This window comes from Fringilla coelebs (assembly GCF_963513975.1).
Source record: "Fringilla coelebs genome assembly, chromosome: Z".
Classification (NCBI taxonomy): Eukaryota; Metazoa; Chordata; class Aves; order Passeriformes; family Fringillidae; genus Fringilla; species Fringilla coelebs.
Genome location: NC_140031.1, coordinates 24,903,420 through 24,917,319, shown reverse-complemented (window position 1 = coordinate 24,917,319; position 13,900 = coordinate 24,903,420). Strand labels below are relative to the sequence as shown.

General features: G+C 41.3%; 2 protein-coding genes across 3 annotated transcripts in view; one reads left to right on the top strand and one right to left on the bottom strand.

Moving 5' to 3' along the window:
- The first annotated feature begins 5,352 nt into the window (after window positions 1-5,352).
- Window positions 5,353-6,411, top strand: MED18 (mediator complex subunit 18). Its single transcript, XM_084225399.1, has 2 exons — window positions 5,353-5,487; window positions 5,646-6,411. Exons 1-2 carry the CDS (start codon window positions 5,415-5,417, stop codon window positions 6,197-6,199), a joined length of 627 nt encoding a protein of 208 aa, XP_084081525.1. The 5' UTR covers window positions 5,353-5,414; the 3' UTR covers window positions 6,200-6,411.
- Window positions 6,412-9,033: 2,622 nt separating this feature from the next.
- Window positions 9,034-13,900, bottom strand: part of CERT1 (ceramide transporter 1) — a 79,550-nt gene continuing 74,683 nt past the window's right edge. For both annotated transcript variants that reach the window (XM_084225727.1, XM_084225728.1), the window contains 2 exons: window positions 13,127-13,263; window positions 9,034-11,962 (listed from right to left, as the gene is read on the bottom strand). In XM_084225727.1, coding sequence (XP_084081853.1) covers window positions 13,136-13,263 — 128 coding nt within the window. In that variant the 3' untranslated portion in view covers window positions 9,034-11,962; window positions 13,127-13,135. The remainder of the gene's footprint in view (window positions 11,963-13,126; window positions 13,264-13,900) is intronic.

Here is a 13,900-nt window from a genome sequence, read left to right as displayed (position 1 = left end):
CCTACCCAATACACAGGTTTATGAACAGGTACAATGATGTTGCTAAGGGTAAAACTTCTTTTAAAAAGGTACTTGAAACAAGCCACATACAAATGTAATGGTACACAGAGGAGTCCATCTCACTCCCCATCTTTTCTATGAGAGAGCTGGCATAGCTCTGTGTGAGCTAGTCCAGTTTAACAACACCAGAGGTTAAAATTAATTCAACTTCTGGGAATAGTGGCTCTAAAAGATGATTCTTTAGTGAAAAGAAAATGGGCAGGTCTATAAGGCGCAAGGAGTGACACCACTGTTGGCAGAGTTTCTTGATAAACAGAATTATACTTTTTGTAGGATAATCTTGGCTTTCCCTTATGAAAATTGCTCCTGGGTAAGCAAGTCTGAAGAGCAGAGAATTGTAAGTTAATTCCTCATAGTGGTTTCCTTTAATATCTAACAATGAAGTCTACATTTGGCATTTAAAATCCAGGGAACACAAGCACAAAGCACAGAAAATTACATGCAAGTTTAGTTTTTGCTTTGGCAATGCAGGCTTAGGAATGGGGCAAAGCCTCAAGCCACTAGGCTGGCCAGTTCACTGAAATAACTCATTTGGAAACTGTTTTTGCTTTGTGAGGTGGGGAGGAAAAGATTGTAATGTGCATTACACTGAGGCTCATGCTAAGTCACAAATTATCCGATACTCATTATGGATTTCTCTGTTTGTGCCGTAACTTATAGTCCCTTTAGTTATGATGGTCCCTCAAATATTGACATACAACTCAGCCCCTGAATTATCTGTTAACACATAAAATCACTTAATGAGTAATTCCAACCTTGAAATTCTCTCAACAACTTTTCAAAATGCAAATTATATAATGAAATCATGATGTAAATTGCCTACTACATAACTGAGCGGAGTAATTGTCCCTCAGTATGAGAAAGACTTTGAGGTACTGGAGTGAGTCCAGAGGAAAGCAATGGAGCTAATGGGGGGTCTGGAGCACTCCTGTGAGGAGTGGCTGAGGGAGCTGGGGCTGTCTAGTCTGGAAGGAGGCTGTAGCCAGGTGGGGTTGGTCTTTCCTCCCAGGTAACAAGCACAAGCAGAAGAAGAAACAGTCTCAAGCTGCAGCAGGGAAGGGCTAGACTGGATATCAGGAGGAAGTTCTTCCCTGAAAGGGAAGACAAGCATTGGAACAGACTGCCATGCTCTGGCAAGTGGTGGTATCACTGACAATGGTAAAAAAGGTGTAGATGTGGCAGTCAGGAACATGGTTTACTGGTGGACCTGGAAGGGTTAGGTTAGCCATTGGACTCAATAAGGTTTGAAGCCTTTTCCAACCCTAATGATTTTATGATTCTAGGTAGAGGAGCCTGCAGGGAAGGAATGAAGTGGAGCTCGGGAAAAGGGGCAAGACAACTTATTCTGCTGTTTGTCCTTCTGTCTCCCATCAACTTCCCATTATTTTAAATCAGCAACAAATTGATTTTCCACATCTCAAGAATGTTCTGCCGTGACAAAAACCAGGGAGCAATCTTCCTGTCTTTCTCTTGACCCATGAGCTTTCTCATTCTACTTTTTTCTCTAATCCTGCTGAATAGGTGGTGAGCATTTCACTCTCTGACAAGGCTATCCCACCACAAGTCTAGTTATTTCATTCAAGGAAAAATCTCCTCTTCCAAAAGGTGAGCAAAGAGAGGAATACAAAGTAATGACTTTATAAACTAATTCAGGTACTTAATACCATGACTGTCCTCTAAACCCCAGAAAATGTCATTGACAAATGGGCCTTTTTGAAGGTTGCAAGTCTGCCAAAGCAGAGCAAGTTGAAAACCCTTAGGTTTTAGGAGCTTTTGCTCCTTTTTGCTTCTTTTAATTCCTGGGAAAAGAAGTGGAAAGGAGTTTGTGAGCCCCTTTAAACTGTCCTTACTCATACTGTATGAGATATTAGTCCCATGAGACTCCAGTGAAATTTAGCCTTGAATTTGCTAACCACTTGCATCTTCCACAAGTGCTTTAAAGCTGGTTCACAGGGTCAGGAGAGACCTTATCACTCTCTATAGCTGCCTGAAAGGAGTTGTAGAAAGGTACAGATCAGTCTCCTCTCACAGATGACAAGTGACAGGACAAGAGGAAACGGGCCTCAACCTGCATCTAGGGAGATTCAGGCTGGACGTTGGGAAGAATTTCTTCACTGAAAGGGTTGTCAAGCATTGGAATGGGCTGCCCAGGAAGGTGGTAGAGTCATCATCACAGAGGTGTTTAACGAAAAAAATGGACGCAGCACTCACTGCCATGGTGCAATGAACAAGGTGATGTTCAGTCACAGGTTGGACTTGATGACTTTGAGATGTTTTCCAGCCTAAATAATTGTGTGATTCATTGCATTAATTTCAAAAAGCTAACACACAGATTTGTGGGGTGGAAGACATTTTGCTGTTAATTTACTATGAGTGAATGTAGAGTTCTGTATGCTGAAAGCACTTTTGATTGATAGATGTAACAAAATTGGATTTTGACTTCAAGTCTGTGACATGAATGGGAAAAAATTCTGAGATTTTGTAACCTTTCATCCAATTTACATCTAGCTAACCGACCCTTCTGCTGGTATTATTTCAATGTGATCATGGCTCATTTCACCTGAGGTTTCCCTGCAGAGCTCTGCTCTGAGCACTTGACGTGTGACACAGCACTGAGATAAAGGCTGGTCCCACATAGGCAACCCATTTCCTTGACACAGAGAGCTGAGTGAGATGGATTGTTAAGGGAGCTCAACAGAATGTAGGTGGGTGGCTGGGAATAACACTTTTACTCTTAATTACTATCTTTGTTTCTCTCCTCCTCCTCCATCTGTCTGACCACCTGTTGTTGGTGTCTGCTGCATCCTGTCTTCAACAGCTGCAGAAGAAGTTTCTTCAGGATACCTTTAAGGTATGCAGGTGTACCCCAGATCTTCCAAGCCCACAGTGACAAGCAGCTCAGCAGCTGCAGGACTATGCTGACTTTTACTCTGCCAGTGAACGTACTTGGAGATGCTGTGGCTGTAGGGCCACGTTTCATCACCTACTTTTTCTAGAACTACAGGGGGATGGGATGACCACTTTGGGACAACATTTATTTTCCACACTGCACTACTGCATAGCTTGCCAGACTGTGGTGAAAAACTAGCTCAGAGTAGCTACAGCTGTGGAATTTGAAAGAATTTTTACTTTGAGACAGAAAATTGACATCTTCTTAGGTTTTATGAGGCATTTGTAGCAACACTGTTATGCACTTCAGCTAGACAGGAGAGAAAATTGGTATCGCCACAGAGAGAAGAGAACCTCAGAAATTACCCCTCTTGAAATGTTAACACTTTTTTACTAATTTTTACTTTTCTTAGCTATCTTTCTCAATATTTTCTCCATGCTAACTGTGTGATGACCACACTAAGTAAAGCTGATCCATATATAAGGGGAAACCTATTTTTTTCTCCTTGTAGCTTAGGAATGCTTTTAAAACCATTACTCAAACCTTTTGTTGACTATTTTCTTATTTTACTTCAACACAGGCTGCTTATCTGCAATGTGGGGATTACGTACAATGTGTGTCCACCGTGGCAGCTCCCTGGGGCGTGGTTCCCTCCTCTGTCAATATACATATTCCCCTCATGGATTGCATTGCACCTCTCAGGTCACCCCTGCTTGTCAGTACTCCAAACTACCCCCGGTACATCAGAGCTGATACAAACCATTTCTGCTCTGGGAGGGCACAATTATGCCATTTCTCATTTGCAGGTCTTTGGCTTGACTAGTATTTATATAATTTTTCTGGGGGGTGGCAGGGGATGATACCACCGCTGTGTAGGAAAGACAGACGTACAGTTCATGTTCAGCGTGGCCTAAAGGTTTGTTACATTAAAAACTGCTAAGAGAAATATCACATTTATAACTCTGTTTTGGGTATTGACAGGTACAAATTCAGCTGGTACATATTGGGCATTTCCATCACTTTTTGAAAACAAGAGGCTTTTCTGCCTAGAAATGGTGCACACCCTACTAGGCTCAGAAGAGATTTCTGCCTTTCCATACCAATGAATCATACGTGTTGCACCTCTGGTAACAGTTTTAAACCCAAACTGCTGCAGGAGCTGAAGCCTGGCCCCCAACACTCCAGAGCATCAGCCCCTTTGCTGTTGCTGTGAGAGACAGATCAGAACATTTCTGGTGGAGATTTTACACAGAATTAATTGCATGTGCCACCTCTCCCTGGCGAGGGGTGTGGGTGCAGCCAGGATGATCCCTGATAGCTGGCCCTGCCTGCTGGCCTCCCACTCTCCTCCACTGTGCCCCCTGCACTGGGGTGATGCCTTAAGGCAGCGCAGTATCTGAAAAATATAAAAGCCAAAACCAGAGACATCAGGGTGAGGCTGGCAGCAAGCCGTTTGAGATTTGGGCCCCTCAAGATTTGAGGTCTCAAGATTTGAACCAAACTTTGCAATGTTTTTTTTCCCAGTTGTTAATCAGGACCTGTAGTTGAACAGTTATGATTAAGCAATTGCACTGTGAACTCTGCATGCTTGGCTCGTCTTTTGTTTTGAGGAAAGGAGAAGACAATCCCAAGATGAATGGACTCTCTGGATGAGAGCTGCCAGGAGTGAAGTCAGCAGGGCTGGGCAGTAACTGAGGGAAGGTAATTCCAGCAGTGGATGACTGTGACCACTGTCTCATTGACCACCAAACCCTGACCCAAAGGGAAGGAAGAACCATGCCTGTAGACTAAAAGGGATCTTCCCTTAAAGAAGCAAGAGATACAACTAGCAAATAGGGTTTGAGTACTAATTAAGAGAAAAGTCGTACAACTGACAGCCAACAAATGCTGATGCCTTTGTTTGTCAAAAGGTATAAATAGTGTAGAGGTTTGACGATCACAGAGCCAGCCTTTCGAGGGTTACCTCCCGATTCCCGGCTTTGAGCAAACTAGAACACAAGACAGAAATACAGCATCACAGAATCGTTAGGGTTGGAAGGGACTTCTGGAGATAATCCAGTCCAACACCCCTGCTGAAGCAGGGTTACCCAGAGCAGGTGACACAGGAACATATCCAGGCGGGTTTTGAATGGCTCCAGAGAGGGCCACTCCACAACCTCCCCGGCAGCCTGTTCCGCGCCGCCAGCCGCTCCGCCACCCTCAGGATAAGGAAGTTGTCCGGCAGGGCAGGCGGAGGTGGAAAAACCCGTGTTTCGTCTACCTTGTCGCGTATTCCGCCTCCGAACCCCGCCCAGGGCGTGTGAGGGAGCGGGGCCGGGCGGCCCCCAGACCCCGCCCCCAGCGCCGGCCCCGCCCCGCGCCCCGCGCGCAGCCCCCCACCGGCCCCGCCGAACCGCCAGGGGGCGCTGCTGCTGCTGCTTTGCCCGCCGCTGCCAAGGCCGCGGGGCCGGTGCGGGAGCGCACGATGGAGGCGCCGCCGGTGACCATGATGCCCGTCACGGGCGGGACCATCAACATGATGGAGTACCTGCTCCAAGGTAGGCGGCCGTGGGACGAGCAGCGCGGGCAGCCGCGGGGGGGGGGGGGGGGCTGGCGCCGGGCACGGGCGGGCCGGCGGGCGCTGGGGCGGGCGCGCTGCGGAGCGGGCCCAGCTCGGCCTGTGGCGGAGGCGATGGTCGTGGCGCTGTCTCCGCAGGGAGCGTGCTGGACCAGAGCCTGGAGAGCCTCCTGCACCGCCTGCGCGGGCTGTGCGACAACATGGAGCCCGAGACCTTCCTGGACCACGAGATGGTGTTCCTGCTGAAGGGGCAGCAGGCCAGTCCCTTCGTGCTGCGCGCCCGGCGCTCCATGGACAAGAGCGGGATGCCCTGGCACCTGCGCTATCTGGGACAGCCCGAAATAGGCGACAAGAACCGCCACGCACTGGTGCGCAACTGCGTGGACATCGCCACGTCCGACAACCTGACGGACTTCCTGGTGGAGATGGGCTTCCGTATGGACCACGAGTTCGTGGCCAAAGGGCACGTGTTCCGCAAGGGCATCATGAAGATTGTGGTGTACAAGATCTTCCGCATATTGATGCCAGGAAACACGGAGAGCACTGAGCCGCTCTCCCTCTCCTACTTGGTGGAGCTCAGCGTAGTTGCGCCAGCAGGGCAGGACATTGTTTCTGATGACATGAGGAACTTTGCTGAGCAGCTGAAGCCTCTAGTACACCTGGAGAAAATTGACCCCAAAAGACTGATGTGATTGAAAATCTGGGCCGCTGAGGCACTGTTTTTTTGTTTCAGAAAAGGATGTTTTTCTAAAAAGCTTTTTTGTGGGCAAATCAAAACAGGGAGAGGGGAATAAAGTACTATATATCAGTTTTGGCAGTTGCAATTACTGAGTGTTTTTTTCCTTCACTTGTAAATATGAAAAGTGGACGCTTTAAATTAGGACTGTTAAAAAAAATCATAAATAAAATCTTAATACAAATAGTTTCTCTTCTCTTGCCTGGGAGGTAACTTAAAAAGCCTATTGCCTAACACTCCAAAAATGTCAGACTTACTGGAATTCATCCCTCTGTGTACCCATATCCCACTGCTGCCCAAGTTTTTTTAGAGCACAATTTGTGTATCCCACCTAGTCATCCAAAATTTTTTCTTTTCAGTAATAGATGAAGTTAATACAGTTTCTGTTTCACACAAGTATAAACACAGAAACTGCTGTATAAAAGAGCAACTAACTGTACACCTCTTCACCAAAGCTTATGTGACCGGAACATGTACTTGTTAGGGAAATGGTTTCTTCTGGTGTAACCAAAGTTAGAAGTGGAAGAAAATCTATAAATATTAACATTTGCAAGAGGTTTTCTCATCTTTTAACAGTGTTCCATTATTTTCACTGGAATTGGTTAGGACAGCCTTAGTTAATAAGAGAGTGAATTACCAGGTACTTTTTATTACTGAATTTCTCACAGCTGAGAGCTGTATTAAATATTGAAATGTTAAGTGCTTTATATTAAAAAATTATGTATTACAAACAAATTAGCAGCTGTTAGTTGAATTACTGATGATTTTGCTTAGCAGCTGTCTTGATAGGATGGTTAGTTACCCTAGTAATGCTGTGATCATTCAGTGTTATTTGAATTAAGTTTGAGAGTTTTCAAACACAGTTCAGTCAAATAAAAGTCAGGAAAGATAAAGGGGCTCATTTAAATTTCTCAGGTTCTTTACAAAGGACAACCATTTTATGCACTGTTAAAGTGTTCCAATCTCTGTCAGAAACGCTGCCACCCTTCAGCTCCCCAAATGTTTTATGAAACAACTAAAGGCAGGAGCCACTCTCAGAAGAAGCTCCAGAAGGTTTCAAATAGCTACATTTCCAACTGGATCAGCGCCGCAGGCTCCAGTGTGGGGGGCAGGGAGAAGCATTGAGTACTGGGGTGGTACTTGAGCACCCTCAGGCTGCAGACAGTGCAGTGATTTCCAGCAGGGCAGCAGTGAGGTGTCACCAGTGTGACTGCTCATTACCTTGACTAAAAGTATTTTCCGGAGGGTACAAACACACCTGCAATTCTGCTCATACTTGGGCATGACTCACCCTCACCAAGACATCACACTATCCTGGGCCTCCGAGCTGGAATTCCCTCATATACAGGGCATAACTTCTTAGGAGCTGCATGCGCCAGGCTGTTCCACGGTTGAGTGACAGTCTTATCCCTGCAAATGGGAGTTGTTAGGGCTGTTGTCATATTTTGCCACTCTTAGCGCTGGTTAAAAATCACTGGCTACAGACTACAATCTGTGGCTTATCTCCTGGCACACAAAAGTTTAGGAAGTCTTATGGATGACAATGGGTCTAACTATTGATTGATCCAAATTAATAAATAATAAAAAAGTTTTTATTTTTAAGAAGAATGAGTTTAAACCCTGAAAACTGCAGCAATCCTCGGTACCAGGCTACCTTATGCTGACTGTAGTCCTTGCAGGGAAGAGGTAGATGTGCACAGGGAAGAGCTTACTGCATCAATGGCTACAGCTGGGGACACTTTCAGGTTGCTAATGCTTGAAGTGTGTCCCATTCTTCCAACAAAATGTATTTTTCTCCTCCTATAAAACGTAGCTTGTCAAAGGTGGAGACAGAAGATGATTAGTTTTAGTAATACACACCAGTAAATTGCGTGTCATAGCCCTAATTATATCAGTCATCCAGGGTCAAATGATACTGTAGTTACACAGAAATGCTCAACCTCTTTACTGGAAAGTATGCAATTTTAAAATTATGCACATAAGTTATAGTACCATGAATGTGAAATGTGACCTTTTTTTTTTGGGGGGGGGTGGGGTGGGGAGGGGGGGGATGGGATTTCTTTTTGTCAGGTAAAATAGCTGCATTCTCCTAGGTCAGAGGTTACCTCAGGACTCTCTGTTTTTTGCAATATATTACAAGAGGCCTGATACAGCTGAGCTTAAGTTTTGATTCTGTTCAAGTAATGCCTTCTGTTACTTCAAACTGTTCCTCCAGTCCTGCATACCTGCAAGGTTTCTACAATTTTCCTGATTGCTATATAAAGAAGTAGAAATCACTGTAACAAATAAAGGTAGGATTGTTATTTATGTATTAGGCACCACCTATTTCTACTATTAAGAAAAGTTGCTCATGGAAGCTTATCTCAGTTACTAAAAATTAGTCTTACTTTGGAAAAGCCATAAGTTTATGCTTTGGAAGATCTTAGTCCTGGGTTGCTGTTCTTCCCATGCAAGCTCCCAGAATCTTGTTATTCCGTAAAAATGAAGAGCTGACATACTCTGGAAGTGCTTTATATTATGACTATACTAGGAGCACCTTTTAACACCCCTCTGATTGCTTGCACAAAATGAACTTCTCAATGTATAAACTAATGTGGCATTCAGGTTTTCATCTCATTGACCACAGTACCACAAGAAAACTGCTTTCCTATTGAATGTTTTCCATGCACTAGAATATTGTATATAACTTCATTAATGATTTAAAAGTTGGTTAAAAGGTAAGGTTTTTCCAAACATTGGAAAGTTAAAAACAACAAGAAGCCAAGATTTTTCTTCATAATTTTTAATACTTTTAAATTTTAAATACTGGTTTTAAATTTGTGATTGTAACATGTAAGAGCCAACTTCTTTTAATTTTTAAAACTTATCATTAGGATCATAAAGCTATTATAGAACAGTTACAAGTCTACACACTCAAGGTACTCAAAAATATGATTCATGTTTTTAAGTCTGTAAATGAACAGTGGCAATTCAAATACAGCATTATCTGTACAACTTGACAAAAATACAGGTGGACATTCTGATTAAAGAGAATCTGCACAACTTCAGATAAGCCAGCTCAGCCCAATTAAGTAAAAGGTAAGGTTTTTTCAAAGTGCATCACATTTTTCACAGATAAATTTGTCAAAGATTTTCAGGTTCTCAGACAGAATAACAATGGCCATCTCATCTTCATTCCCAGTACAAGTTCTATCAAGTCATGTCCTTCAGATCTAGTTTGGCAACATCCAAATTCGCCAAACAGATACAGATATCCAGAGAACAATATCTGATGATTGCTGCATTTTCAGCCTTTTGAACTGGTTCAGCATAAAAAACAAACATTCTAGAGTCAGAAGCTGCTTCTGCAAAGACCAACACAGCTGTGTTAATACTCTTGATCTGTTAACAGGAGGAGATGAACTCAGAGTGCACAGACCTGGCAGTGACTGACAAGAGAGATGGGCTCAAGAGACAGGGTAAATTGTATAAAACCATAAAAGCAACATACCTTTCAGAAGAAAGGATCTAATGGCTACTTGCACAAGGACAATATGAGAAGCCTACTGCCTTTTGAGATTACTTTTTCAGAGGTCCATTAATAATGATTTCTCAGTTATGTAACTCCTTCCATAGTCTTTAAAAAGCCTCTTACAAATCTGATTGGGCAGGGCTAGCTACAGTGAAGTACCAGTGCCTTTATCTAAAAGTAAAACATACTCTTTACAAATAGTATCTGTAGTGTCATTTTATTTACAGAATAAATCTCAAAAGTACATCACATTTAGTGCAAATGCAACTAATGATATAAGTTTATATACTGCTTTGTAAACTTTCCATACCTTTGTAAAATAAAGCTATTCTATTAAATTAATAAACTTGCCCGTGTTCCAACAATTATCAGAAATGGCAAATAAGGAGTTAAACTCTTTATATTTTGGATATTTTTTTAAGTTCCCATCAGTGGCTATGGTGGAATGTACCACTGCTTGGTTGATTGTAAAAAGATGACGTACATTTTGAGGTATAAGATTTTGTTTTTTAACGTCGGTATATAAAATGCTCACTGGTGATATAGTAAAGATGTACAAATTTTCATCTTATTTGCCTTGCTAACATTACCATATAGGCACTTTTCTACATATTCAAATGAACAGAATAACTCTGTAATAAGGCATATTCCATGCACACCATTAGAGAAAGGCAAATAAAAAGGGAAGAGTTATGGAGCATGAAATCTGCATACATGTGTAATCATGTGTTAGGTATGGTTTCATCTCTACAGAGAAGATGAACAGAGACGTTTTTCAACACTGTGCAGATCATATTTACTCATTTACCAAATCTTCACTAAGTTACTGTATTATATCTCTTTCCAGGCACCTAGCACATTATATCAAATAAATCTGACTTTCAGCTTTCTTTTAAAGAAAATATATCTGCAACTTTTTTCCTCAAGATACCCAGTTTAGTGAAACACCGAGCAGTCTCTGAAGAGTTACCAACTATAGGACACGGATAAAAGACCTCACAATCAGTACTAGCCCAACACAGTCCTCTCTTAACAAGTATCTCCAGAATCAAAGGCAGGCAAACATCTGACATTTAAATTTTCATAGCAGCTAAAGGGAACTTTCCAGTAAGAACTACGCATTTTTATAGCTCTGATGGGTTTTTGATCAAGAGGCAAATAATTTTCTATGTGAACCTCATAGCACAGCTTTATTGAGATGAGGAAAACACATGCAGGATCTGAAAATAATGTACTCATCCTCAATCTAGACTGGGAATGTTGTCTTACGTAATCCAAATGACTTCAATAAATATTATAGTGTACCTTCTCACAGCTTTGGGAAAGCCCCAGATATTATCCAAGAAAGTAGTCCACAGATAGCATGGACAGATGTCTCGTAGGTTTTAGGCAGTCTCTTGCCCTCTCATACAGAATCTTTCTAGGTATTTCTGGATCATGTTTAATAACAAAAATTATGCAGCACATATTACATAACTAAAAAATACAATAGAAATATAAAGATATCTGGAAAAAATAAAGCTTTTCACACTCTTACTCCTTCAGAACTAAAGATCGTCATAAGAGTAAGACAATAGAAAAGGCAAAGTCATAAGGATATTGACAGCCCTCAGATATTAACTGGCATTTTATGTAACAAGATGATTCATTACAGAAACCAGCAGCAATGAACTGTGATTATACAAAGCAAAACAAAACCTGCCAACAAGTTACCTAGGTTTTACTGAAGCCACTCCTTTCAACAACCCCAAAATACCACACAGATTTTTGTGCATATAAAGCACATACAGTATGCTATATGTGCATTTGTCTCTTGTGCTTTTTACACATGCACAAAAACTGCAGAAGTATCTTAGGAAGGTTGACAATGAAATTCTACAACTTGTTTAAAATTAACACAGTAGCCCATGTTGGTGATTCAAAGTTGTATGCGCTTTTCTTCTTCTAAAGCAAGCAAATAAAAATAGAGCCATATACATGTTATCAATACATGTATTTATAATTACACACTGATTCAGCAAGAAAGTTAGCAGGAGAGAGCTATTGTTAAATATTCAGCCCCATGGTGTTGCAACACTTCTTCACTTCAGTATACAAAGCCTAGAACCTGGGCCATAAAAAGACTGTAGATCCTTCGTTCCAGCATGGAGTGCTCTGTGCATGGTCACTTCTCCAATGTGGAATGCTCACCCAGTCTTGTTCTGATTGCTGCAGGTAAGCAAAGAAAAAAATACAGCACTGAAAAGCTTGTATACTATCAGTAAAATGAACTTGTTAAAACCTTAAGTATCATCAGGACTGCTATGATCATGTGTTAACTCTTGGCTTGTGATGCCATGTTTCTAATGCTTTACTCACACTACTTCTCTAACAATTTACATTTAAAATTGTGAATCATTACAGGGATACCTGTCACAGAAGAATGAAACAACTAAGACTTTTGGAGTCTTAGTAAACAGAACTGTTTACTCCGCTTACTGCGGAGACACAGTAAACAGAATCCAAAACCAGAAGTAACCTATGGCACACATAGAAAAAGTGACAGACACTCATCTTTAGAAGTGACTGAATGATGCTGTAACATTCGCACAACTAAACAGAATTCTGTGGTTTGACATGACAGTTATAGAAAAAAAAATACATAGTAGGAGTCAAAACTAGCAAAAATAAGTTAAGCCTTATTTAACACTAAGGGGCTCACATATCCTCAAAAGTGATCAAGAAATCCTCTTCTAATGTCATATCATCATCTAACTGTTCAAACACCTTTAGAATAGCCAATAACCTATACCATTAAGAATATATCCATTGACTTCAAAAAGCATCTGGAAATCCCTTTTCTTTCCTAGGCTCATCAGAAAGGCTAAAAACTTAAGTCACAGTCTTCTAAATACTCTAGTAATTCTTGCTGGTCTGTCAATGAAGTTCCATTAATAAAAATCCTAGGTGAAAACTAGGATGTCAGTATAAAAGAAAACTGAAATGTATTCATAGTTTATGAAATATGCAATTGTAAGTAGAATTTAAATTATAAAAACCTCATGAGGCTCTAAAGTAACTTCAGTATGTATTTTTTCAGAACAAGTGCCAAATGCCTGTGATAGTTGAAAAAAAACCAGTACTTCATCCTGTTTTACTTCTATATAAATTGGACATGTATGTAAAAACTTGCAAGATGAACCAATAAAAGTCTATAAAAACTAATGCTGGCTAACTTGTGCAGCCTATACACACAAATTACATGTTTTTAAAAAGTATATTGCATGCTAAAGTAAGCACTGAAGCCATGCTAATCATGTAAGACATTCCCAGGTTGTATAGTTTCATTTGACCTTTAAAATGGTGAATCAAGAATTTTAAAAGTATGTATACCTGCTAGTACTAGAATAAAATAGGCTTTCCTGCTGTCTTCTCTTGCACATACGATGTAAAACGCTTTAAGAACTTTGGATATTCTCGTTTAGCCACTGCCCGTAACACTGATGCTGGTGCCCATCCTCCCGGGTTCACTAGAAGTAAACAGGAAGAAGGACATTGAAATAAAGCAACTCCACTAAATGCTGAAAAAGTAAATTTTAGTTAATTAGTCCTGCAACTCTTCCTGAAGTAACAGGAAAGAATAACCATCAGCAGATTTTTTTATGCCCCTAGGCTTGTGTTGTAGTACTTTCTGTTTGTAATACTCAAGCTCAGTCCAGGTCTATGATGCCATTATTTAGAAAACATTAAATATGCTGTATGGTGAGTCTTGGGAAAATTCCTGAAGAGAAGAGGATATTCTCTATGGGCTTCCAAGAAACAAAGAGAAAGAGGCTTGAGCAACTTCTTATTTCAAAGAAAGCAGAGTCAGTCTTAACTTTTCAATGATTACTGAATTTGCCTGCAGAACTGCCACATAGGCAACACCCTAAAAATTATTATAAAGCATTTAAACAAAACTTGAATTGATTTTTAATTACATTTTCATTCACAGGGAAAGTATGTTGCTGAAAAAGCTATCACTTCCCATATAGTCACAGTTCAGAATTTAGCACTGAAAACATAATTTCTAAGTAATCTGGAAACGTTGAAAAAAGTAAAAAGCGGAGTGAGCTACCCTTGAAGTGTTTTGTAGCTCTGGGAGAGAAGATAGTGAGCATGTCTCTC

Coding starts and splice junctions, on each gene's coding strand:
- MED18 (XM_084225399.1), top strand. CDS start 5,415: ATGGAGGCGCCGCCGGTGACCATGATGCCCGTCACGGGCGGGACCATC. Junction 5,488..5,645: donor GATGGAGTACCTGCTCCAAG/GTAGGCGGCCGT, acceptor CTGTCTCCGCAG/GGAGCGTGCTGGACCAGAGC.